General features: G+C 51.1%; 1 protein-coding gene across 1 annotated transcript in view; it reads left to right on the plus strand.

The window, feature by feature from the left end:
• Positions 1–3,653: 3,653 nt before the first annotated feature.
• Positions 3,654–25,684, plus strand: part of Ctbp2 (C-terminal binding protein 2) — a 29,265-nt gene continuing 7,234 nt past the window's right edge. The window contains exons 1-4 of the mRNA XM_032892407.1: positions 3,654–5,340; positions 20,282–20,436; positions 20,537–20,681; positions 24,268–24,474. Of these exons, the coding sequence (XP_032748298.1) occupies positions 3,654–5,340; positions 20,282–20,436; positions 20,537–20,681; positions 24,268–24,474 (2,194 nt within the window). The remainder of the gene's footprint in view (positions 5,341–20,281; positions 20,437–20,536; positions 20,682–24,267; positions 24,475–25,684) is intronic.

Raw genomic sequence — 25,684 nt, forward strand, 5'->3', positions numbered from 1 at the left:
TCAGTCACCCTTCTGATAGTCTTAGAGTTTGCAACTGATTGACTGGTCGTGAAGCACACGGGGGGCGGGTATTTTTCTGAGGGCTGCCCATGAAGTGTCTTGACCCTCATCTGCCAGTTCTCTTCCCTAAGCTAGAGTCATGCCCTCGATTGCAAGAGTTCAAGAACAGGCTGCCAGCAAACACCACCTGCAGCTCTGTGTCAGCCACTCGGTTCTTTTTCACAGTCAGCTCTTCATTATTTTATATGCACGGGTGGTTTCCCCAAGTGTGGCACTGGGTGAGGGTGTCCGATCTTAGAGTTACAGACCGTTCTGAGCTATCATGTGGGTGCTGGGAATGGAACCTAGGTCTTTTGGAAGAGCAGTCAGTGTTCTTAACCACTGAGCCATCTCTCCAGCCCCAGAGAGGATTTTTTTTTTTTTTAAGGGTTAGGGTTACATCCCTGAAATTTCAGAAACTGGGTCCGTCCTGCCCTTTACAGGAAGCATGAGATTTCCCAGGAAATCAGTACTTTTCTCAAAAGCTGTGAAGAGTTTGTTTTGTTTTTGTTTTTGTTTTTGTTTTTTAAAACAACTCCCAGGGTATTTGGGAAAGACTAAGTCCAGGCACAGGTGTTTCCGTCTAACAGGAGAAAAACATCTGTCGCAATATTTTGGTGAACTGAAACTTCGCTAATTTGGTCGGCTTCCAGACAGAACCAGCTGCAGGTCGCTGGGAATGGAATCTGGACCTTCTGGTTCTACTGCAAGGGGGCACCGAGCCGGGCCGTCATCTGCCACCGCCCTCCTCGCATGATCACACTTTCACACTGGCTGCCCACGTCATTGCTGGCTTCTTAGTTCTTCTTCACTTAGTCTCTCAGATTCGCAGTTCTGCATCACTTAGATTTGTGACCTTGGCCTTTAACAAAACCCCTGATAGTAAACTGGTAAGGCACCCAGAGCCATGGACGGGGTTGGGGCAGCAGTTCCCAGATCTAGTTATGTCTGAGGACTCTGGTATTTTGCCCGCATGCATGTCCACACTATAAGCACCCCGAATTGTAATTAATGCTGTATCGTGTCATAAGGGAGGCGAAGACCCAAGCAAGCGCTGAGCAGTTGCACCCTTTGGAGGCCACAGATCCAGCTGTGACTGGAACATAACGCCCCATCATCTGAGGCTTTTCTCATCGGTGGGCATCGCTAGTATTTTCAGGTAACGTGACGATGCCTAGAAACTTCCAGAATTACTTTAAGTTTCCCTTCCCTCATCCCAGGAGGGCGCAGTGACCCCCCAGCTTTGGGAGTGACCCCCAGCTTTGGGAGTTCTTTGCCCAGCTTCACTATGACCTGTGACCCGGGACAGGATCCGGACTCTGCATTCCGAAGTATTTGGTGTGACGTCATCATCACTACCTGTGGTCCTCGCACGAGGCCAGGTACATGATCGATGTCCCCCACAAGTTGTAATGGCAACCGTGTGAGTGCCTTGTCTCAGGGCGGGTGATAACCTGGGCTATCCATCTTGCTTGGTCAGCTGTGTCCTCTGGCCAGTTATGCAGCAGAGACTTAATCCCCGTGAGGTAAAATCCCCTTCCAGGGGATTTTTAGTGCTCTGCTTCAAAAGAAAAAAACAAAAAACAAAAAACAAACAAACAAACAAAAACCAATAATGGAAAAGGGGGAGGTAACAAGGCAGATCTGGGCACAGAAGTTAGTGCCTTTTCTGTGTCAGTGTATGTGTGTGCACACCCCATCCCCAGCCTGACTGCTTGCTGGGATGGGAGAATGTTCTCCTGAACAGGGCCAAGTAGAGAGAGAGCCTCTCAGACAGCTTCCCCAGCTCGCCTTCCCTGACAGCATTAACTACTGTCTACTTCAGTGAGCTGGTGTGTATGGTGTCCCGGCTTTGTACTGTGTCCAGTGGGGTTTTTCCCCCCTCAGTGAACCTGCTTAGAGGTAGAGAATTGCAAATCCTGGCTTGGGTGTGTCCTGACGTATCCCCTGGCCCCCCCTCTGCCTGTCCTCAGGCACAGTGTCTTGTGGCCAGGTTCCAGACACTGGCCCAAGAAGGCGGAGTAGTAGTTCGTGTGTGTGGTATCTGATGCTTCATGGTGATACGTTGCCGTCTCTGCCATTTCCGGGTTTCCATTCTAACTGAATTCTAGGAAGTTTCCATCTAGCATGGCGTTTGGGTCAGGAGTGGGGGCCGTGGTGTCAGCTCGGTGGTCCACAGTCTTTGTGGTCATGTGTTCTGGTTAATTGCACGGTGGGTCCAGCATTGGCCACAGCTGGGCTGGGCAGGTGCCGTCTGTGGCTTCTCGAAGGCTGCTTTGGAGGGACCAGGACGCCTTAGGGAGTGCGACATGGAATTTGTATTGGATATCGGGGGCTGGACATGAGCAAGTGAAAGGATGGGATCCCCATAACCCACAGCAACCCACACAACCACAGAAATGACACTGTATCCAAATTCCCAAAGTAAGTCTTTCCGTGTTTTTCACATTTGATTTTTTTTTTTTTCTTTTAAATGGCTGGTATTTGTCTAGTTGAGAAGTAAGTAAAAGCACAGAATTTTCTGGTCTTGTGGCTGTGTACAGTTATAGGAACTCATTTAAATATACCTCTTGATCACCACCTTGGTTTATTTTGTGAAATCTGTAACACAAAAGTATCAAGAGCGTGGGCAGCAGGGAGGATGGGGGCTTTGTACATCCCCACAGGCAGAGACGGGAGACACAGGAGTTCCTGTGTTTTCTTCCTTGGTGGCCAACCCTCTGCTCAGCCCAATCTTGCTGTTGTCTTACAGTAAGAATTCAGGTCCTAACCCACACTTTGTCTTTTTCCCTGTGGTATGAAAGAATCTGTCTTCCCATCTCAAGGTGGAGAGAATTTGGGTTTGAGCTATGTAACCTGTTTGATCTATAACCAGAATCCTAGACGCCAGGTTCCAGTGTCGGACAGAGTCCCTGCCTCCCAGAACACCTCCCATTCTGGAATCAGACCCGGGGCTCTCCTGTGCACACCTCCATCTGATCTGCTGTAGCTGTGTGCTGCTACACTCATGCCTCTCCAGAGGGAGGGATTAGGACTGGACGGACAGCTAAGTAGCCCCAGTTTGCTTCTCTTGCACTTAGTGAAGAGGGTCAGGGGCTCCCCCAAGAGGGATGAGAGAAACCAGGCAAGGATGGGAGGGGGATCAGACTCAGGGGCAAGGCCACGTGGGATCATTCCAGCTGCCTGTTCGGCCTGGCTAAAGCAAGCAGCCAGCTTCATCCCTCGGAGATGTCACATGGAACAAAAGCTTTAGGGGTTTTATTTAGCTCCTAATCCTCACGCTGCAGGAGCTGAGGGCCATGTGAGCACAGCCACTGGAAAGGGGGCCCAGCAGACTGGAGCACAGCCTCCTGCCTGGGCTAGAGGCACACAGGACAGACCTCGCGGGCTACCATTGGGGAGTGAGGCAAAGTTACCGTGAGTCTGCTTTTTGCCTACTAAGGTTTCAGAGGATTAATAATTTAGGCTGTGCCTTGAAACAGAAACCCCCAGTTGGTTGTTCCTGCCATCTCGGAAGGGCTCGCGTGCGGCCAGGTCTGGTTTTGATGTATGTAATTGAAGATTTATAAAGAAAGGCCTCCTCCCCACCTCTGCTGTATTGCTTTGCTCTGCCAATGCCGGTTCCCAGCAGGCACATCAACATTGGCCGTTCTCAGAGCTGGGATGCTGCCGGCTGGTATGAGGGCCCTTGGGAGAATGCTGGCCCTCCAGGGAGGAGAAGTTCTCTGACGTATGGCCCTGGAGAAGGGGTCTGGTGTGAGCTGGTAAACCACCGTGCCCAGGACACTGAGTCCTGCCTGTCCCGGGAAGCTTTTTATAACTCACTGGCATCAAGAAAGGGCTCCGTGCCTGACTTCACCTTCTACGACAGCAGGCAGGCAGTGATGTCTGGCCGCGGCTCCGTGCTGCCACAAGACTACTATGGCGACCCATCCAGGGGCACCAGGGTACCCAAGGAGCCTCCCTTCTATCGGGACCCAGGAACCAGCCGGCCGGTGCCCAGCTACGGAGTGCTGGGCAGCAGAATGCCATGGGAGCAGGTACAAGGCCAGTTACCTGCTCTGCAGGATGCTGGCCACCTGTACCGGGAATCTGGGGGTAAAACTGTCCTGCATGGGCAGCGGACACACTGCAGGGCTCCATCTCCTGGGAGGTATGGAAGGGAACAACCTGATTCTAGATTAGGGATAGAGGTACCCACCTATTCCCCCAACTCCAGCCAGGTCTACAACGATATCTGCGAAAGACCCGTTGACTCTACCCATGCCAGACAGGTGGCCCCAACATGCCTGGTTGTGGACCCCAGCTCAGCCGCCCCTACTGAGAACAGCACGGGGGTGGCCCCAGGTTCCCTGAATAGAGGCTACGGGCCTACCCGAGAAAGCGTCCATTCAAAGCTGGCTTATGAGAATTATGAAGCCGACTTGTCAACATTCCAAGGACCCGGGGGCAAGAGGACCGTCTACCCTGAGTTTTTGGCCCTGCTGAGGGCAGAGGGTGTGGCAGAGGCTACCCTGGCAGCCCTGTTACAACAAGGCTTTGACTCCCCAGCTGTCTTGGCCACCCTAGAGGATGCTGACATCAAGTCTGTTGCCCCCAACCTGGGCCAGGCCCGTGTCCTGAGCCGCCTGGTCAGCAGCTGCAGGACAGAGATGCAGTTTCGGAGACAGGACCGGACAGGCCCTCCACCCCGCCATCGGTCCAGTAGCTTCAGCCACCGAAGTGAGCTGCTGCCCAATGACACGGCCTCGCTGGGGACCACAGCACTGCAGTTTCACCCAGCTGGACCTTTGCAGACACCCTCTCCCCGAGGTGGAGATCTAGGTCGCCGCCCCTCCAGTGCACCTTCCCAGCACCTCCTGGAGACAGCAGCTACTTACTCTGCCCCAGTGGTGGGGTCCCAGACTCCCCACTTACCCTCCAACTCTGGATATAGCTCTCCTACCCCTTGTGCCCTAACAGCACGACTGGCCTCCTCCTACCCTTCACAAGCTGGGGTAGCCTTGACTGCTAACCCAGGCCCCTCTGTCCCCCTTCACTCAAGTCCCAGAACAGCCTATTCCACCTCCTACACGGTGCCCATGGAACTGCTTAAGAGGGAACGCAGTGTGACCGCCTCTCCGCTGCCCAGCCCCCATGCCAGCCCCCAGCTCCTGCGGAAACCTGGAGCAGCCCCCGTGGAGCCGGCTGCCCTGCCACCAGTCAGCCAAAGTCTCCACACACCTCATCCGCCATACCAGAAGGTGGCCCGGCGGACAGGGGCTCCCATCATCGTGTCAACCATGCTAACGCCAGAACCAAGTAACTTTCTGCCTGGGAGTTCAAGGGGGAAGGGGAAGGCATAGAGGTTTGAGAAGGGAATAATATATCCATATACCTACTGGTCATGTTTAAAGAGCAGATAATCTCTGTCTTGTCTCCCTCCCCACCCCAGCCCCTACCCCCACGCCCACACACACATCAAAGCATCCGTGTGAATGTCGTTAGTTCCTTCCTCCCATGTCAGTTCCCTACTCTTGACTTCTGCTGCAGGTTTATGAATCAATCAGGTTTAGCCCCAGTTTGTTTGCAGGTATCTCCTTCCGGTGTTGAAACATAGTTGTTTCCCCGAGAGGATCAGAAGCCATTCTGAGTGACTGTTCCACTTTATACACGGAGGGGTGGTTCTTTAGTTCCGTCGTCTGTATAGCTTTGGAGAAGTCAGGGGCATCTGATGGAATGCCTCTTGTACGTTGTTTGTGGATAGTTTGCTGGTAAAAGTGCCTGGTGGTGTCAACAGCGCCCCTCCGCCAGGGCCAGCACACAGTATCAAAGGTAGAGATTATCTGTGGCTGATAAGAACGTGTCTGTTTCCACAGTTGTGGGCTAAACAAAGCAAATGTTGAAATCCCTTAGAACTATTTGAAAAACAGATTTAGCCTCTCATTTTAGAAAATACTGTTGGGAATTCTGCTTGTTCGTGGGGAAGATACTATTTCCAAGTCAAGAGGGGGAGGACGCCTAGGTGGTTTTCTTCAAAGCAGGAGCCAAGTGTGAGTCACTGCGTGCTTTCTGGACACTGGTTAGACTTCTTGGTGGGCATCCCGAACAGTTAGTGTCTAACTCTAGAATCCTCACTGAAAAACCTTGATCAGTTTTCTTCTTTTCTTCTCTCCTTTGCCTCCCACCATACATAGTTCAGAAAAATCACCTCTTATTGATTTCTTTCTATTTTGTTTCATGTGTATGTGTGAGGGCCTGCACGTGCATGCATGTGCTAGGGCTTGCAGACGCCAGAAAGGGGAAAGGGGAAAGGGGTTAAATCCTCTGGTATTAGAGCTACAGGTTAGCTGTCCCATCTAGGTTCTAGGAACTGAACCTACGTCCTCTGCAAGAGTAAGTAGTAAGTGCTCTTAACCACTGAACACTCAAAAAAGATTAAAAATATAATTTAGACTGTTTAATGTATGGGACAGGGACAGTGGAGTGAGAAAGCTATGTATTTTTACAATCTCCTCTAAAGTAACCTTGGGTAGTCTTGTGAGTTCTGAGACGGGTTTGTTTGTTTGTTTCTTTGTTTGTTTGGTGAGACCGACAGAGAGCCGCTGTCGTGACTGAAGAGTTCCCTCCAGGAACCTCGTTTCTCTAAGAGACACTGGCTAACAGTTTGGGTTGGGATCTGTTTGTTTTTGTTTTTTTTTCTGGTTTTTCTCTTGTCTAGTGATTCTGGCTTTGTCTCCCCCTCCCTTTTCTTATTTTTTAAATCGTGATTATATACTTTGACTTTGAAATCCCTGTGTGCCAAGAGGGGGAAGTCAGATTTTTTTTTTTTTTTTTTTTTGAGAGGCCATGCCTTCTTTCTCAGTCAAACATTCTTTCTTTGCAACCAACTAATTTGCATGGCGATGACATTTGTTGCTCTAGTAATTTCATCTGATAATGGCTGGGCTCGCAAAGCGGATCTGAAAACATATTCCTTAATTATGTGTTGCTAAGCAACGGAAGGGTTTGGTCATAATCACAGAAAGATTATCTCCTCATTGAAGTCCTGGAAAGGTTTTGCTGAAGGAGGAGGTCCTGAAAAAACCGCCCCTCCCCCCCTTTCCGTTTATTCTGTATGGAGCCCGAACAGAAAACACTTACTGCTATTTGGGTATGGGGTGAAGGATATTATATAAGTTGTTTGGAGTGTGATTGTTGACGCACTGTTTTACAGACCCAAGGATATTGATTCTTTTTTTTTTTTTTATTTCATTTGCATGGCAGCGAGCCAGTGCCAAGCAAGTCTGCAGTCGGAAGTCTGCCAGCAAATAAATTTCTCTGTCAAATGATCTACCCCAGAGCAGCAGTTGTCATCCTTGTTCCTTATCCTACATTCCGTGTGGCATTATGACTCTACCCTGTCAGGGGCTGGGGGCAGGGCCTTGGCTTCCTGGCTGCCATTCAGCTTCATGAAGGAACGGCATTTGCATGACAGGTCTCATAGCGTCTCCAGCCAGATCGGGGTATGCCGAAGGCAGCAGGAGACTTCATGGAGTATCTCGAGGCATGGCTCCAGGCAGAAAGGTGCTGAGCCCCAGAGAGAACAGTGTTAGACCAAGGAGAACTTCAGAGACCCAAGATGCATTGCTGGGCAACCTGCCTTGTCTTCGGGCCAGCAGGCAACCTGGGGTCTTGAAGTAGAGTCGCGTGTGTTACTCATAGTAGCTGGGTCAGTCAGCTTGACTGATTTTTTTTTTTTTTCTTTTTGATTTCACCAAATCTATTGGTTTCTGCCCAGTGTAGAGGGTCCCAGAATGCCTGGGGGGAAATTTTTTTTTTTGTTCCTCTCACCTCCTGCCCGTATGGTGAGGGGATGTCAACTATCTACAGCAGGATTGTTTGGGGAATTTTTTTTAAGGGTCTTGGTTGACTCTTTTGACAGCGTAGACAACGAATGTTTGTTTTGTTTGGTGTGCATAAGTATACCGTCAGCTTCCGTTTGCCGGTCTTGTCCAGCCTATCAACCAAACAATTTGGAACATGGAGGTGAGGCGCACAGATGCATGGGATTATTGGCCAGAGCTGTGTGAGGGACGGCACCTGGTGGGTCAGCTTTCCATTTATTTCACACTGACATGGCCAGCTAACACAAGCCACCGAGCCTTCTGGCAGTGGTTGTCACATGTTGTCACCCGTGGCCAAGAATCTGAGCCGCTCTCTGTCAGATGCCAAGGGAGCATCATACAGACATTGGTATGGAGGCGGTCATTTCCCTGTCTCCTCACCTTCCCTGAATCCAGCAAGGCACAGCCTGTCAAGGGCCAGGCCCAGGGGTCGGCTTTTATTTTGTGAGAAGTGCAGTCTCACACATCCTACAAACCAGCAATTTTCCTTAACGCAGCTGCGCCGTTCTATAGTTCTCTAGTTTTCCTTGCTGTTGCTAAGGACTCTTAAGGTCAGTTGGAAAATCTATAGCTGTCTATACAGGTGGCATCAGAATCAAGATGGTGGCTGTTCCCACAGGACCCCAGTAATTTCCTCAAATGTCCGAAATATTCTCTGTATACTGTGGACGAGCTCTTTGGTTTGGAAAGATGCTGAACACGCCTTCTAGGAAGAGCAAGCTGTAGGAGGACACATGTGTGTGTGTGTGTGTGTGTGTGTGTGTGTGTGTGTGTGTGTGTCTGTCTGTCTGTCTGTCTGTCTGTCTGTCTGTCTCTGTAGACCCCTGTGGAGCATTTGCCTGTCCCTGTCTGGTGTCTGAGTCAGGACTATACTTGACCTTGAGCTGCTCTGACCACAGGACTGAACTCTTCCCTGTAAACGAGTTGGGGGATTTTTATCCTTACAGTGAAGAACCTTCTCCTTTGATTAAATGGAATGTGAGCTGTTCTCTGGTCCCAAGAGGACCAGGGCCAACCTGCCAGTGCCTGCAACAAGGAAAAGATTAAATGGCTAGAAACAAAAATTCAGAGTTGGGGAACCAGGCCAGAACACAGAGACTGTTCCTGATGAGCCTGTACACAAGAAAAGGTAGATTCCTCTGGGAGCTTCCTAGCATTCAATGAGGGGGGAACACTGGAAAACCTCACATTGCACTGAGGATTGGACCCACAAGCTTTTACTGCTTTGAATGACCCTGATATGTTTTCTGAACATATGTTTCCCAGCTAAAGAAGTGCTGGTTCCAGGTCGAAGTTTACTTTCTCTTAACCTCTCTACAGTTGCAGTCTTGGCCCTCATGTTAGAGCCGCTGTCTATTATTTTGTTGACTTTTTTGTTCTCATTCAAGCTTGTCCTAGCCTCCTTCCTTGTTGTTTTGGGCCCTGGCAGAGAGGCTTCCCCCTCTGCAGTTCTTAGGCTGGAATGGTCAAAAGGAGCTCTTGTTTGGGGAGTAGAGTGCCGTGTTCAGCTGGCCTCGGGTCCTAGCTCCTTTCTCTGTGTGAAGACTTTACTGTTACTTGACTTTGATTCAAAGGGGTAAATGTGACTCGGTGCATTCTAGTGTTTTCTCCCATATGTGGAGATTTGAGCCTAGAATACTTGGAAGAAAAGGTGACTGAGGAAAGGAGGAGAAAAGGTGACTGAGAAAAGGAGGGAGGGAGGGAGGGAGGGACCCTGGCCAGCTGCTGTACTTGGCGAAGTCATACCCTGCTGGCCTCGTGGGTGGTGAGCCTACAAAAGGGTCCTCAAAAGAGTCATCGTCTTTGTGGACCTTAAAACCTCACGCAGAATTAAAGTTGAGCATACGGGGCCTCTTCCCTCTTCTGCTGGCCCAGGGGCTGCCTTAGCTTCAGAATGACAGTAACATCTGTGCTTATGGGCTTGGAGATGGGAGAGAGAACTGAGCCGAGTCTGCCTGGCTCACTGGCCCCCTTTGAAAGGGCAAGAGAACATGTGTTCCATTCCCAGGGTCACCCATGAGGCGCCTTCATTTCAATGGACACAGTGCCACAGACAACCCCGGCCCTCTGGCATGAGCAGACTGTGCCTCTCACTGGGCCTTTGTGATCTGAGTGCATGGGGATCCCGGGCCATTGCCATTCCAGTTGCTACGGCCTCGAGGCTTTTGCATAAAAGGACCTGCAGGTGCCATGAGAAGCTGGCACATCTTCACACATCCCTTTGGCTGGCGGAGGCTTCTCCTCCACCCCCTAGTCTGTACCGAAGCCCTTGTGCTGGGTGTGGGGACTCCAGGCACTTGAACATAGTAGATACTCTCGGCCTTCATAAGGAGAGACAGAGCGTGAAAGCAGACCTATGGCCCTAGACTTGGGAGGCAGAAGTGTCACTATAAATTCTGGTCTATCCTGGGCTACATAGGGAAGCCTGTGTCACATAAGCTTAGCATCATCAGAGTATCAGTGAATTAGGGAAGATCGACTTTTATCCAGGGACCACTACCTGTGTCTCTGCAGGTTTCTCTTCTGTTTCAGAGATTGTGTTTATCTTTGGCATCCTCTCTGTTACCATGGGCACCATTTTAGTATTTAAGAACCACTTGTCCTGTCAAGGGTGCCCCCACAGCTCAGAGGTACCTTATGAGTATCCAGAGCTGCAGGGCTGGCTGGAGACCAGAGCAAAGCCACCAGAATCTAGCAGCATGGGGGGCTTGGAATTTTGTATTCTTAAGTTTCTTCTAAGGCCAGGAAGGATTTGCCTCTGAACCAGCCAGGCCTTGCTCTGGGGCCACACAGGACAAGGCTGTACCAGGGGAAGATATTTGGTGGTCCCTGCATGCAGTCCTCCCCAGTGCTCGCCCGTGTTACCATGCAATTCTACAAACCTCTGCAGAGGTGGTGACTTCTCTGCCGGTTGGTCACTAGCTTGCAAGAATGGCTTTCTACTTTGCTGGCCTGTGCACAGCTCCATTCATCAAACCTGGTAAATGAGTCCCCCGACAGGAAAGGGGAGAGAGGTGTCTGGGTACACGTGTTCCGGGCTGCTCTTTCTCTACAGAGCTCAGCTAGTAGGCCAAGGGAGGTGGAGCACATCTCTCTTCTCTGGCCTAATTGAAAGTGGAGGAAACAGATGTGCAATAAAGTAAACACTCTGAGTTCCACGGGGAATTTACCAGCAGAAATATGCTGGGAGCCCTGATTGACAGGTACTCACTTTGGGGCCCTCCTCCATCCTCTCCTGCTAGTTCCTCTGTGGAAGGGATATCCCACCTAGGCTGCTGGTGAGCATCTGCGGGAGGCCCCAGAGCCAGGCTCCCCAGCTCCCCAGCCCTCCTGACCTTGCTGGTTGTGCCTGAAGTGTGGCCTCCGAGCTCGTTTCTCCGCCTGAGGCTTTGTCGGGAGGGCTTTCCTCCAGAGTCAGTCCCTTGGCAGAGGCCCAGAGGCCCCTGCTATCTCGGGGTTTCATTGCACCTTATCTAGCCCGTGGGTTGGTACTTGCAAAGCCCAGCAGCCGAGCCACCAGCCACAGGCACCTCAAGGCTGTTCCTGCAGAGAAAGATGGGGCTTTGTAGAATCCCATGTCTACATCAGGGCTTGTCTTTTATCTGCCATGCCCATCAGTGTATGTTGAGTCACGGGCCACGCACGGTGAAGAGCGACCAGGTATCCCCTAGTCAAGCTGGGAGTAAGGCAAAGGGCAGTAAGTAAATCAAGCTTTTACTCTTCAGCTATGGTCCTGAGGACTCCGGGACTGGCCACCAAGCCCTTGTAAAATCAAAGGACATCAACAGAAGGACATTGGGGTAACGGTTACTGTCATGATTTTTTTTTTTTTTTTTTTCTTTTAGGCCTCAAAACCTAAGACCACCGTGGTGGAGGGAAACCTTGGGGAGTCTGTGGCTTGTGTTTTTAATTAATGGGTAGGGTTCGCTCTGTGGTTGCCTCATCTGAAGGTCAGCCTTCCCCACTAAGGTAGCTACAGAGGGAGGCGGTTTTGGTGGTCTTTCTTGGCTTGGCGTGTGCTTTCTTGGATAAATCCTTGACCTGGCCTGCTCTTTAAGTCATTGCTTCAGTGCCTGGGAATGGTGGCCAGGTAGGTAGTCCCCTTCCCACCACTGAGCCTGAGCAAGAAGTCAAGTCATCCTAAATCAAGCCCTTCTCTGTGACCTTGAAAGAATTCAGCTTGCACCTCCACCTCTCTTTTAATTTTATTTTTATTTCATGTGTAGTAGTGATTTGTATAGATGTCTTTGTGAGGGTGTCAGATCCCCTGGGACAGGAGTTCTAGACAGTTGTAAGCTGCCATGTATGTGAGTGCTAAGAATTGAACCTGGGACCTCTGGAAGAACAGCCTGTGCTCTTAACCACTGAGCCATCTCTCCAGCCCCTTCAGTAAGTGGGGAGGCGCCTATAACCTGCATCCACATAAAGGCTGGCTTAATTTGCGTAGTGTAAGACCATGTAGGCAGTACAGGGCCACTGTTTCATAGCAAGTTCCACCTAGCCTGGGCTGCAAAGTGAGACCCTGTCGGAAGAGGTTTTTTTGTTGTCTGTCTTGTTTTTAATGCAAATTGAAAACCAGTTATGGGAAGTGATTGGTGATGTGGCTAGGGTGGGGCTGACTGTTCTCTACCTTTGGCTGGACCCCAGGTCCGTAGCTGGGAAGTCTACAGCCAGTCTAATCAGCATGGGATTGAGTGTAGCTCACATGCGGGGGGAGCCATGCCTCAGGTGAGAGATCCCAGGGGGACCTAGGAACTGCACACTACTGCCTTTTCCTTCCCAGCATGACCGCAGAGCGGAGGGGCATGCTCTCTAGGATCTTTCCAGCAGGTTCCACCCATCCAACCCAGTCCTTGATTTAAAGGCTATGGGTAGCCACCACCCCTGGAGGAATGTACCCCTGGATATCACAGCATTTGAGAAACAGGGTCGACTTTGTGCCCAGGCGTGAATTCCTGCAGAATCCTAAGCCTTCAAACAGGAAACTCACCCAGTTCTGGCAGCTAGTTACCAGGAAGTACCCCCTCAACCCTACCCCCTTAAGATTCATCTCTGGCCAAGTCTCCTGAGACCTCATCTGCAGCTGAGCCAGGGCGTCATGGCCGCATGTGGAAGAGGCTAAGGCAACACAAGTGCAGGTTCACATGTGAGGGCCTGGGACAGGATCTCGGAGCACGGTTGCAAGAGGAGGTGAGTGTTCCCCTCCTGGAGAAGTCTGCTGATTTGGGAGGTAGGCTCATGTTCCTTCCAAAAGGCAGATGAAGGGTCTCCATGGACCCGGGTGCCACTCTGCAAAGTGCTTCACTCACAGAGCCTCACTCATAGGGGAACTAATTAATACATCCTCACATCTAGAGATCACTGGACCCACAGGCCCAATGCCCAGGGACCAGCCAGGTGAGGCAGGCCACCAGGGAAACAGGACGTGCAGCCCATCTTAGCAAAAGCAGCAGCTGAACCTCGTGTCCTGGGCACATGCCATTCGTGGTCAGTTTCCGGTACTTTTCCTTCAGGGACCACTGCAGCTCCGTGCAGAAGCGCCCACAGCCGCTACCGAGTGGCTGGTGATAGAACCTCAGTATCCATATCACCCAGACGAGGTGGCCGTGGAAAGGGAAAATGTCTGTCATTTCCCTCTGGGTGAGCACCCCGGACAAGCTGCAGAGATGTCCTGTGTGTAACCACAGATTACTTTTCTTGGGGTAATCTCTAATTAGTCTCTCTGGGGTGACAGGGCAGTCTAAGTTCGGTCTCCTGTTACTGAACTGAAAACACAACAATGTTTGCCACCAGTGTAGGCCTCTGCTGTCACTCTGGAAGGCATCGGACCCAAACAGACACATTGGGTCAGTGGCAGTCACTCGAGGTGCCGTGCACCTGGTGGGTGACTGGAGAAGCCTAGACGATTCCCACTTGGGAGCGTCACCCATCAAACTACAAGGTACATTAGACAGACTAACTAACTTGCTTAGGGCATTCTCGTGGCTGCCCCTCTCTCCTGGAACTCTACGGCAGCTTGAAGCCCGGTCTCACTCAGAGCACTCTAGCATCCTGAGTTAAGAAGGCCTTCATCTCTCCTGGAAAGGCCTAGCGACAAGCTCCTCAGGGTTTTTGCAGTAGCTGTAGGCTAATCTTTCACCATCTTTGCCTGTTCCTGGGGCCCACCATGGACTGGAGTACCTTGCCTTTGCCCTTCCTGGGTCCACCTGTTAGATTTTGATACCTAGTAGGTCTCCCTAGAAATAATGGTGACCTCTCTCAGCCAGTGGTTCTTCACGGTACGCATTTTACCGTGCACTCGGTATCTGTCACGGTTTGAGGGGATTGTGGAGTCCTAAGTGGGCCACTGCCCTGCCGTGCACCTATTTGATAACTTATGCTTGGGTTGTGGTCCCTCCTTGCTTCTCCTGGGGTAACCCCACATGGCCCTCCTTCATTCCAGGCTCACCTTGTTTCTGTGGTGGATAAACATTGACCTTCAGGCTCCCTTCCTCATTCCAAGAGAGGTCAAGGCCACTAGCACACGGCAGGGAGATTTCAACAGGCCTTGTGGTGTGGTGCACATCGGTGCCGAGGCATTGCCTCCACAAGGCCTGTGAGCTGAGAACAGTGCCAACAAAAGCTGGGGTTTCTGGTAACAGTGGTGTTTTCTAATCTTTGAAATGGTGTGATGTAAAGTGGTGACTCTTAGCAAGACAGCCTGTCTGAATGGCTGTTCCCTGCCTCCTGCAACTGCCACAGTTGTCTTTACTGCTCCCAGAACCCTTTTGCTGTTGTATACATCCTGCAGTTCTACAGTGTGCTTAAATGTGTTGGCAGGGCAACGTAGTCATGTGTGCGGTGCTTTACGGTTGAGCCACATGTCAGTATCTAGTCCCCGACCTGACCTAAGTCCCAATATTGGGCTTGTATTGTGAAACAATACAAAAGATAGATAGATAGATAGATAGATAGATAGATAGATAGATAGATAGATAGATACATACATACATACATACATACATACATACATACATACATGGATACATACATGGATACATACATGGATACATAGATAGATACATAGATTATGTATCTTTATCTTTTACACACACACACACACACACACACACACACACACACACACACACACACACACCATAAACATTCTGTTCTGGTTTTCCACCTGACTTTCTAGAAATAAAGGTATTGTTATGCCTGACCAGGAGGATCAGGCCATGTTGGAAAATGGCCATATAGTCAGGAAGAAGGTCATACCAAGGGGGAACTTGTCTTATGATAAGTGGGAAGACACGGTCAGGCCCATGAGGAGTTTACCCTGCAGGTGATAGGGGCTCCTAGATCTCCCTGCATGTTCCGTGGCAACATAGCGGCCTATGGCCGTACATTTTTATCTTCCAATCTCCGTAGGGGCTGTTGGGACCAACTCCTTTCAATCTGCCTTGACTTGATCCTGCCATTCCTGGGTGCAGCCCTTAGGTTTTGCTGCACAATAGATTAATCTAGAAATAGTCTGACATGACCCAGAAAGTCAGGGCAGCTGATGGAAACCATCTAGAGAATTCCAGCACACGAGAGGCTGTCTGGAGTGCCACCCGTGAGCTCCCTGGTCTCTGACTCTTCCAGATCCCAGCTCTGCCACTGCAAGGCATCTGGAAGCAGAGCGCATGGCCATCTTCTGTCCCCGTGGCAGATAGCAGCATTGTGAGAGTGTGTACCCAGGAGGGTGCGAGGTGACAGCATCTGTAATGGGAAGCAGGGTGAGCAGGCTCACAATTTTTAACATGCACTGGGGACAACTCAAATTCTTACTCCCTCCAAGGACACATCCCAGCTTGCACCACGGACCAACTTCACATTGGAGTAAAGGGTTCCAGTCCTTGAAATCCAAAGGCAGCTAGGTTCTTAATTTATTTTCTCTCTCTCTCTCTCTCTCTCTCTCTCTCTCTCTCTCTCTCTCTCTCTCTCTCTCTCTCTCTCTCTGTGTGTGTGTGTGTGTGTGTGTGTGTGTGTGTGTGTGTTTGCCTGCATGTGGGCATGCACACATACCAGGTGCAGGCAGTACCAGTGGAGGCCACAAGAGGGTGTCACAGCTCCTAGAAGGGTTGAGTTCCAGATGGTTGTCAGCCACCTTGTGGGGGCAGGGAAGGGAGCCCAGAGCCTCTGCAAAAACAATGTACTCTTAGCTGCCGAGTCCCATCCCTCCATCCCCTGCCATTAGGTTCTTAATCTGCAAGCAACAGAAACCAATTCAGACCACAGTTTAGACATTTTCCTTCTTCAACTTTACACATGTATTATTCAAGAAAATGGTAAGTGTGCCTCAAAAATAGATAGATACATAGATAGATTGATATGTAGATTAGATACAGGGCAGGGTTGTGGGACAGGATCACCACACTCTCTTCCTGCTAATACTTTAGGAAGCATGACAGCCATGGGATCCCAAGCCAAGAGATAGCTACAGGCCTTCCTGTCCTTCAAGCACCAAAGGTCATCTGTGTGTCATGTAATGTAACTGTAGGTTAGACTATAATGTATCCATAACATCCCATTAGTTTAAAGGAGTTCATCTGCTTGTAGCTCTGTATGTCGGGTGAGATCATTTGTTTCCGGATATGTGGTGTCATAGAGATATACAATGCTTTTTTTTTCTTTTCTTTTTTTTTTTTTTTTTTTTTTTCTTTCTTTCTTTCTTTTTTCTGTCTATGGTGGCAGGTAGACTAGGTGGTCAGATAGCTGCCAGCATCTCTCTGGAACTCACTTGGGTCTTGGTCTTGGAACCTTGAACCTGGCTTTAGGTGGCCAGCACAAATGTGAACGTCTTGGCTTTTTCTAACTTAACACTACTAGGAACAGCTTCAGCTCTAAGCAGTATTACACCCAGGGACCAGAAGCAGCCCGGCCATAACTGCAGCACCACGGTACCACGCATAGAGGCAATCCTGGAGCCAGCTAGTAATTGACACCAGGGGGACTGGCTGAGCTCTGCCCCGTGTGTAATGCTGGGTCGGCCGTTGGCAGCAGGGCACTGACCAAGTTCCTGTGACAAAGCCTAATTGTTGCTGGACAGAGCAAGTCTTTGGGGAAGGCGGAGGGACACATCAGCATTTCGGATAGTCACAGGACACCTTGTTGTCAGGTGTCTCCCCAGTGTGGAAGGCTGGGAAGAAGGCAGCATTGCCGCGTCCTTGTCAGTCTTAGGGGCTAGATAAGTGGAAAAGCCTTGAGCAGCGTCTCGTAACTAGGAGCCTAAACTCCATTTTGGAAGGAATCCTCATTAAGTGCTGTGCCTTTGGCTTCCTTCCCCCAAATTCCCCAGCTATTGAAGAAGTGAGCCATGGCTCCGGGCCAGCGGCCAACCCGAGGACGGATCCCCACCTCTGAGGGCCCATGTGTGTATCATGCTAACATAGTTTACAGAATTGTTGAAAGAGATAAGGTGTCTGCTGGCAGCTGCCTGTGTTTGGGACTCTGCCTCTGTCTTTTGCAGGGCTCACGTTCCCAGTTCTTCTCTTCACACCTTGTGCCAGGGTCTCCTGTCACCCACCCTTGCCACTCCTGTTTGGCACCCTTCCTCAGCCAATAGGTTTCTGCCCCGCCCCACCCCCTTTCTGCCCTGCTATTAGCGGATTCTCCCTTGAGATTCATACCTCAAGCCTTAACTAGGTGTACCATGGACCCACCTCAGCCTAGAGAAAGAACAAAGGGTGGGATTCACCAGAGAAAAAGGACCAAGTGAGGAAGGGAAACGATCGCTAGGCAACCTGGAGTTTGTTACCCGGGTAACAGATACATGCTCTGATATTGCAGATGGACATCTTGGTTGCTCTCAGCCACTCCAGATGCACTGGATGGCTCTAGATCCCCAGCTTGTCCCTGGCTCTTGTGGACACCTTGTCCTTGGCAGGGTGGGGTAAATTACTACTAAATCTGCACCGAACCTTTTGACTTGGTGCAGTGAAGCAGCCTGGTAGCCCCTTTAAAGCCAAGCTTCTCACAGACAGTCAGGTAGGGCAAAAATTCTTACCTGTGTGTTCTGGTGCTGTCAACCCCCTCCACCCATGTCTTGGAGTTTGGCCCTTAGTAAAAAGAAGGCAGGGCTGATGTCACAATCTTGTCCTCAGCTTGCGTGCTCCTCTGCTTGGCAGGTGGTCCTCCATAGCTGATTGACAGGATGACTACATGTAGAGCTGTATGAGATCACAGCCACCTCACTGGCCCCTCTGTGACCTGGGCACAGTAGTGATCTCCAGCATCTGCCTTTGACCTACTAAGGAGAGAGGGAGCATTGAGAGCTTTCGTTTTCTCATACGGCGAACCTGTCAGTTCTAAGAACCATGGACCAGTGAGGACATGGAGTGAAAAGATGTTAGCACTTGGGACCACTTGGGCCCCCTACTGTACTTATGGATCAGAGATTCTTAGGTAGGTAGCGGGGTGCACACAGGGAATACCTCAACATCAGGATCTGACTGCCATTCAGTCTGCGATGGTCCATGATTCCCTTTCACCCCCAGCCTGTTCTTCTAAGACCAAGGCAAAAATATTCTCTCCACTCTATGCCCCCAGTCTGTCCTGAGACTGCAGGTATGATGCGGAATGTCACCAGCCATGCAGTGATTGGTGGTAAGAGTACCAGAGGAGAGTGGGCTAGCCTGTGAGGTACGAGAGGATCCAGTTAAGTTGTCTTGGTGTTTCTATTGCTGTGACAAAACACATGACCAAGAACAACTTGGGGAGGAAAGGGTTTATCCAGCTTACAAAACTGCCACCACAGTCCATTGCCAAAGCAGGACAGGGGCGGAAGCAAAAGCCACGAGGGAATGCTGCGCACAGGCTCACTCCGTGGTTGGCTAAGCCTGTATCCAGTCTCTCCAGCCCAAGTGAGCTGGGCCCTCCACGTCAGTCAAGAGTCAGGAAAATGCCTCTTAGCAAAGAGGTGAGCTTGCTTTTGCAAAAGGCTCCTGCTTTGGGTACCTTAATTTAGGTCACTTAAAGGCCATGTGGCCCCTAGAGCAGCCTATAGGATTTGAGGGACTGCCACATTCAACCATACCCCGGGCAGTCTCAGAGAGGATGAAAAGACTAGGAGGAAGGAAGGCAGCCCAGCTTGGAGCCTCTGCAAGAGAGGAGAGAGGCAGCATCCCTGGCCACAAATCTCACCGTACATGATGTGGCACTTGGGCTGCTGCGTGACTTTATGTGGATATCTGAAGACCGTCCTGTTTCAGTTTTAGTCCATCACACTTATCTCCTTGACAAGGAAACAGCTGGTGAAGTGTCCCCAAAGCTGGGTCTAGAGAGCAGGAGGCTGTGAGGGCTCCAGTCAAGCTGGGAAGAGCCAACAGCCAACCCCGCCCCGGGGCAGGTGATCCCACAGGTGTGGTGATGTTGATCAGGTGCTACTGTGCTGTGGGTACCCCGAGTCTGCTGCATAGGCAGTTGAAGGGGAAGGCGCGTGGTTGAGCTGCATCCTGGAGGACCACAGAAGCCGCATGCTGAGAATTCAACAGAGAGAGCATGCACTTGAGTACCACAGGGAGTGCGGACTAGGGCCGCCCCTATCCCATTTCCAGAATGGCCCTGCCTGCCTCCCTTCACGGGTGATAGGCTAGGGCTGCCTGCTTGCCCTAGGAGTTCTCTGGAACGTTCTTTCAGAACAAAGACACCTCTGCAGGCTTCCTCTGTTCGACTCTATGCTGGCCTGGTTTTTGTTTGGAGACCCAGTACACATGAGGAGGCATGGTAGCAGGCCTGTGCCTTATGAGAGTGAATGACCCTGTTGTGTGACCTCAGTCTTGGAGCCGTGGGTTTAACTTGGAGGTATTAGACTACACTTAGCTCCATGCTGCCACCTTTTTATTTTTATGTGGGGCCTTGGTTATTAATGTGTGTTCATTTACATCTGAAAATCGTAAGACAACTTAGAGTCCGTTCTCCTTGTATACTGTGGGGGGTCAAACTGAAGTCATCAGGCTTGGTGGCAAGTACTTTACCTGCTAAGCCATCTCACCAATCCAGAGTTTTACTTTATGGGGCACTTTATGGAAGTGAGCTACACAAATGTTGTCCTATCCATCATTGGTTTGTGCGTGTGTGTCTGTGTCTGTCTGTCTATCTGTCCCCAGTCTTAGAGTAAAGTGAGTTCCTGCCACAGCCTTGCACCTAACCTACAGCCATTAAACTTGTGATCTAGGAGCACTGCCCTTGTTAGCTGGTAAGGCTGTGTCCTGTCCTGCCTTAGACATCACAGCTGACTCCACCAGGCTTGTGTACTCTCTGCTTACCTTGGCATTGGCCGCTGAGACGATCAGGTTGTCCCCTCGAGCCCCTTCGCACAATGTGCTCACCCCACTTTTCCTCTCTCCTTCCAGGTATCCGCCCCCAGATCATGAACGGCCCCCTGCACCCCCGCCCCCTAGTGGCACTGCTGGATGGCAGAGACTGCACTGTGGAAATGCCCATCCTGAAGGACCTGGCCACTGTGGCCTTCTGTGATGCACAGTCCACTCAAGAAATCCATGAGAAGGTGGGTTACAGCCCACCTTAGCCATGTCCCATCCTATAATTCAAAACAAAATCTCTGGATACCCAGAGACTCTGACCTGTGACCCATGTTCATGACACAGGTATTGAATGAGGCTGTAGGCGCCATGATGTACCACACCATCACTCTCACCCGGGAAGACCTGGAGAAGTTCAAGGCCCTGAGAGTGATCGTTCGAATCGGTAGTGGCTACGACAATGTGGACATCAAGGCTGCCGGCGAGCTCGGTAAGTCAGAGAGTTAGGCTTGGGTGCCGTGCTCAGTGGACAGAATGAGCAGAAGGCAGAATTTAGGGCTGTTGTCCTGGAGGTTGGTTCCTGAGGGAGTCTTTCCCCTGCAACTGTAGCTTCACCCCTGCCTTAGCGCTCCCAGAAGGCTTAGGGGCTGGAAGGTATTGACAAGATAAGCAGTAGACTAGTGAGGGCCTCCCCAAGAGGCCCAGTCAACACACCAGAACAAGCAGACCACCCACTGGCGCTCACAGAGGGCTTCCCAGAGACAGAATGACAGGCAGAAAGCCAAACAGGAAGGAGGAGTACCTGGATGGCACGGCGGACTCGCTCTTCACCTCCGAGAGGCTTGGCGTACGCTGTCGGCAGAGGCCCAGTATTTGATCTGTACCTGACGTGTGCCATCCCTTCCTTATTCATGAGGCTCGTAAGAGATGCCTCAGAATAATAGCTGGAAACCCAAGCCGTGATGGCGGCCACAGCAGCCTGGTCATCCACAGCACACACCTGGGCCTGCTACCTGCCTGCCTCACCCAAGGGCTCCTGTCATCCTCGCACAGGAAAGCCGGGTGGTCTGTAATGCCTCACACAGCCATCTCTCCACCAGACCTGACCGCTCTGTCCATGGCACAGGGATATTCCTGCCATGCTGGTGGCTGAGGCGGCCTTGACACAACTTCAGACACAGTCTGAGCCCACAGCATTGAGAGAGGCGGGGCCTTGTTCTAGTTTCCAGTCTCTACATTTAGGGAAGCCGTCTTTATGTACCTGAACCCCAAGGTAAGAACAGGGCAAAGAAAGCTGTCCATGGCAGCACCAGCCCGTGTCCACAGCACATTGGTGGAACAGCCTCGCCAGGAAAGACAGGAGGCGTCGCAGGTAAAGGAAGAGCAGCTGGATTCAGTTCCAGACTTTCCACCAAAGTCCCAGGGAATGGTGGCTTCCTCTGTCCCCAGCCAGCCACGTTCATTTCCAGTTAAAGCTTCTCTGAGTTCCCCTTTGGTGTGATGCGAGGCCACAGACATGAGTCTAATAACAGCAGCTCCCCAGCGTGGTGGCACACAGCTTTAATCCCCAGCATGGGGGAGGCAGAGGCAGGCAGATCTGAGTTTGAGGCCAGCCTGGTCTGCAGAGCAAGCCGAAAGCTAGCCTTAGCTACGTAATGAGTCCCCATCTCCCAAAACAGAAAGGAGAAAAGGTGTCATTTCTGTGGAACAAGCAAGTATGCTGTGTTTAAAAGCAGGTATCTTGTGAGGAGTAGAGCTGAGCTGGGACAGTGTGGGAGACATGGTTCTCTAACCCATCACCCCTCTCACACAGGTCCTGCCGTGGTCAGCCCCTCTTTTCTTCTCCCACTGGAAAGAGTCTTGGTATAGACAGGAAATGTGAATGTTAGCCCTGTCACTGTGCTGGTCCACTGAGACTGGAGTGGATGCTCAGAAGACAGCTACTCAGGAGGGCAGCTAGAGAAGCCAAATGATCTTCCCTCCAATAGAGTGTATCAAGCAAGCAGACCCTTTGAAGTAGTAAGGCAAGGAGCGGCGGGTATGCAGTTTCTGGAAGGGGTTTCCGGAAGCAGTGTACTTTACCATGGACCTAGTAAATAATTCCCCTGTGCCTGCTTGGAGCCTCCTGTAAGCGTATGTGCAGCCTATCCTCTGTGGGCCAGCACTAAGGACAAGACAAGCTCAGAAATCCACTCCTGGCCCCGGTACTGCAGAGAGCCTACATAACACAGGTAGAGGAACACCCTCGCTCAGTCCTCAAAAGGCTAGCTAGCTATTTGGAGCCATTTAATGGTGGCTCCTGTATAACCTCATGTAACCATGGCCTTTCTCTGTGGACATTAGAACCATACAGGAATAGGCACTTGAAGGTAACCCGGAGGGAAAACATGCTTACAGATCTACCTCAAATGACCAACTAACAACTCCTGTCAAGATGGTTCCTCTTTCTGTTCGGTTATTAATGCCCATTTATAACTACACTTGCTTCTAGGTGTAGGTCCCACCTCTCCACATGAGTACTGGAGCCAAGAAGCTACATGAGCGCCTTGTAGGTTGGGTTGAGCAGACATCTTCCTTGTTCTCCCTCTGTATGTCCCACTTTAACCATGCCTTTATCACAGAGGGATCCGTTGGCACTGGTTGTCATCGGTCAGCTGAGGACAGCACCGAGTCACAGCTGGGTTCACCGCAGTCTGACTTACCTTCCACTAGGCCTTTCCTTCAGAGGACTGAAGATTGTCCTTAGCGCCCAAGGCTCTTGCGTGCGCTTCTGCCCTTCCAGTCTAATAACAGCATTGCTTGACCATGCCTGAGATCTGTGCGCAGTTATTCCAAATGCATGGGACCCCCCTGCTAACTCAGGATTGCCGCCCCTCACCTCCTAAGAGCAATAGCGGCCATCACCAAGGTCCCTTAGCAAATGCCTGTGGTCCGGAGACGTCCTCTGCAGCCAGGATAACCTACCTGCTCATGATGCCTTGCCTCACTCTGGGCTGTCTGTTCTCCTGAGGGAGTCACTCACCAAGCCACGGACCCAGGGCAGCCATGGTAGTGGGATGAGACGTGCCACAGCTGCTAAGGAGTGTTAGGGGACTGTTCGTTCGTCCCCTTCGTGTCTATGATTTCAGTTCCAGTCCCCAGTCTTAAAGCTAACGGAACCCAAGGCCACCTTGAAGGTAGCTGCACCTTGCTGCCTAGATGCCACCTGTAGGTCAGGTGGAAGCCATTTTTCCTGAGCGGGACAGCCAATGCCTATGCCACCACTTAGAAAGCTACTTGTCTGGTAGGTGCAGGTCACATGTGAACATGCTTAGGGCTCCACATTCTCATCAGGACTTCGGCTTTCTCCTGTTTACTAGGCTGTCCACAAGACACCTAGACCTTGCCCTGAAGAGTGACGGGAAAAAACTACCCATCTCCTCAGAATGAGGGAAGACGATGTTCAGATACCTCCTGGGGACTTAGTTACTGAGGACTGGGAGATCCACCTCAGGTGCCCGGGGGTGTAAGGCTCATTAGGTAGTTCCCCAGGTGGCCTCCTGTTTTCTACCAAGGTCAGACAAACCATAAGCTTCAGGGATATGGGTAACTTTAAAATCAAGATCCTCCTGCCTTTGGCCTTCAGAGTTGCGGTTAGAAATGTGTATTGCAGCGCTTGGCTTGAGCTGGTGTTTGCAAACAGTGATTAGTGAGGTCTGCTGGTGTTTGCATTACAGTGCATAAGGTCCAAGCAGTCTGTGACCATCACAGCTCTGGAAAAGGTCTGGGCTTCTTCTCTCCCTCCCCAACCCCCCACTGTTTTGAGTCCTGCCAGGGTAGAGCTGAGGCGGAAGAACCCACTGGCTTCTGCCTGCTCTAGAGCTCCTTTGGGCCTCATACCAGGGATGGAAAAGGGGGGGAGTTGGTCTGACGGCGAGCCAAGACTAAAGACCATGTAGGAGTTCAGTGCAGTGGTGAGGACTGCTGAGCATTTGACCCAACCCTCGACACTGGAGTGGTTCTCTTCCCTATCTGACCAGGGTGCTTGGGGATCCTGCGTCTTCGCTCACCTTTATGCCTGGCCATTCCCCTTTCAGGAATCGCCGTGTGCAACATCCCATCTGCTGCAGTGGAGGAGACAGCAGATTCGACAGTCTGCCATATCCTCAATCTGTATCGGCGGAACACATGGCTGTACCAGGCCCTACGAGAAGGCACACGGGTACAAAGCGTGGAACAGATCCGTGAGGTCGCCTCAGGAGCTGCTCGGATCCGAGGGGAAACACTGGGCCTCATTGGCTTTGGTACGTGCCCCTTGAGATGGGTTTGGTGTGTGGGGAGGTAAAGCGTCAACTTGCTGAGAGATGAGATCTGAGCCGGTTCTATAAGAGTGTTTCTATGTTGCTGGTCAGGGACACAGCAGGAGTGCACCCTCTGCTGTCACTGGAAAGGGATGTGTTTGGTAAATCTCCCTGGGGCAGAGGGTAATGGGTTGGCTGTGTTCTTGAATAGCAACCTGGGCCCATGGGTCCTGAAGGCTGCTGAATGCAGATGGTAACATGAAGCCACTTAAAAATTCAAGCCTGAGGGTAAGGCCAGGCCATGGTCTTGAAAATCTCTTGTGAGAATGGGACAAGGCATGATCTTTCTGGACCTGGTTGTTGCCATGGAGATAGTTGAGCAGAGGCCCTGACATTATCAGCCAGTGCGGTAGGGAGGACCAAAGAAATTTTGAACAGTGATGGGAAGCAGACAAGTGCTGCTACAGTTATCCACACATGGGCTGGAACAGGCCCCCTAGCTGGTTGCCGCCACTCACTCACCTACTCTGTAACAAGCAGGGAATTATTTGGCTTCACTGCCTGCCTTTCTGGATCTGTAACTAGAGATGGCAGCAGGGGATACATGGTTGCTACCTCTTGAGACTTAAGGGCAGCATGAAGACCGCATGAAATAGTTCAATCCTGACCTCCAGAAAACATTTCCAATTTGCATCACCTTTAACTCAGAGTCAGCTGAGGGCTGCAGCTTCTGAGAGGCAGCTTGAAAAGAGAGACCACTTGCTGGATGACTCCAGGATTACTCATCTTTCTCCAGGGCGGGACTCCCTGGCCTCTAGAGCAGTCAGGACCTGAGTTCAAGCGATCAGATGCTGGGGGATGGCTCTATGAGTTTTCACAGGGCTTCAGAAATGCAGGTACCATGGGTAAACACTGCAGCACCCTCTGCTGGTATCCTCAGGTGCTTCCTGTGACTCTAAAGTGGTCATCCAGTTTTGGAAGCCCTTCTTGTGGCTCGGGATGGTCTCTGGTGAGGCTGTAGTGCCTGTGGGCAGCTCTGAGCAGCTAGCCAACTGGTGGGAAGCTCTCCTCTGTCTAGGTCCCCATCACATGAGTGTTGTCTTTCAGCTTTCCTAAGCTCCCTTGCTTGCTCCCCTACATTCATGGCTGCCGCAGTCCCTCTGGCTCTCTGCACAGATCTGACTCTCCATGACCCCCAGAACTGTAGTGGACA

The sequence above is a fragment of the Rattus rattus genome, chromosome 2 (assembly GCF_011064425.1).
Source record: "Rattus rattus isolate New Zealand chromosome 2, Rrattus_CSIRO_v1, whole genome shotgun sequence".
NCBI lineage: Eukaryota > Metazoa > Chordata > Mammalia > Rodentia > Muridae > Rattus > Rattus rattus.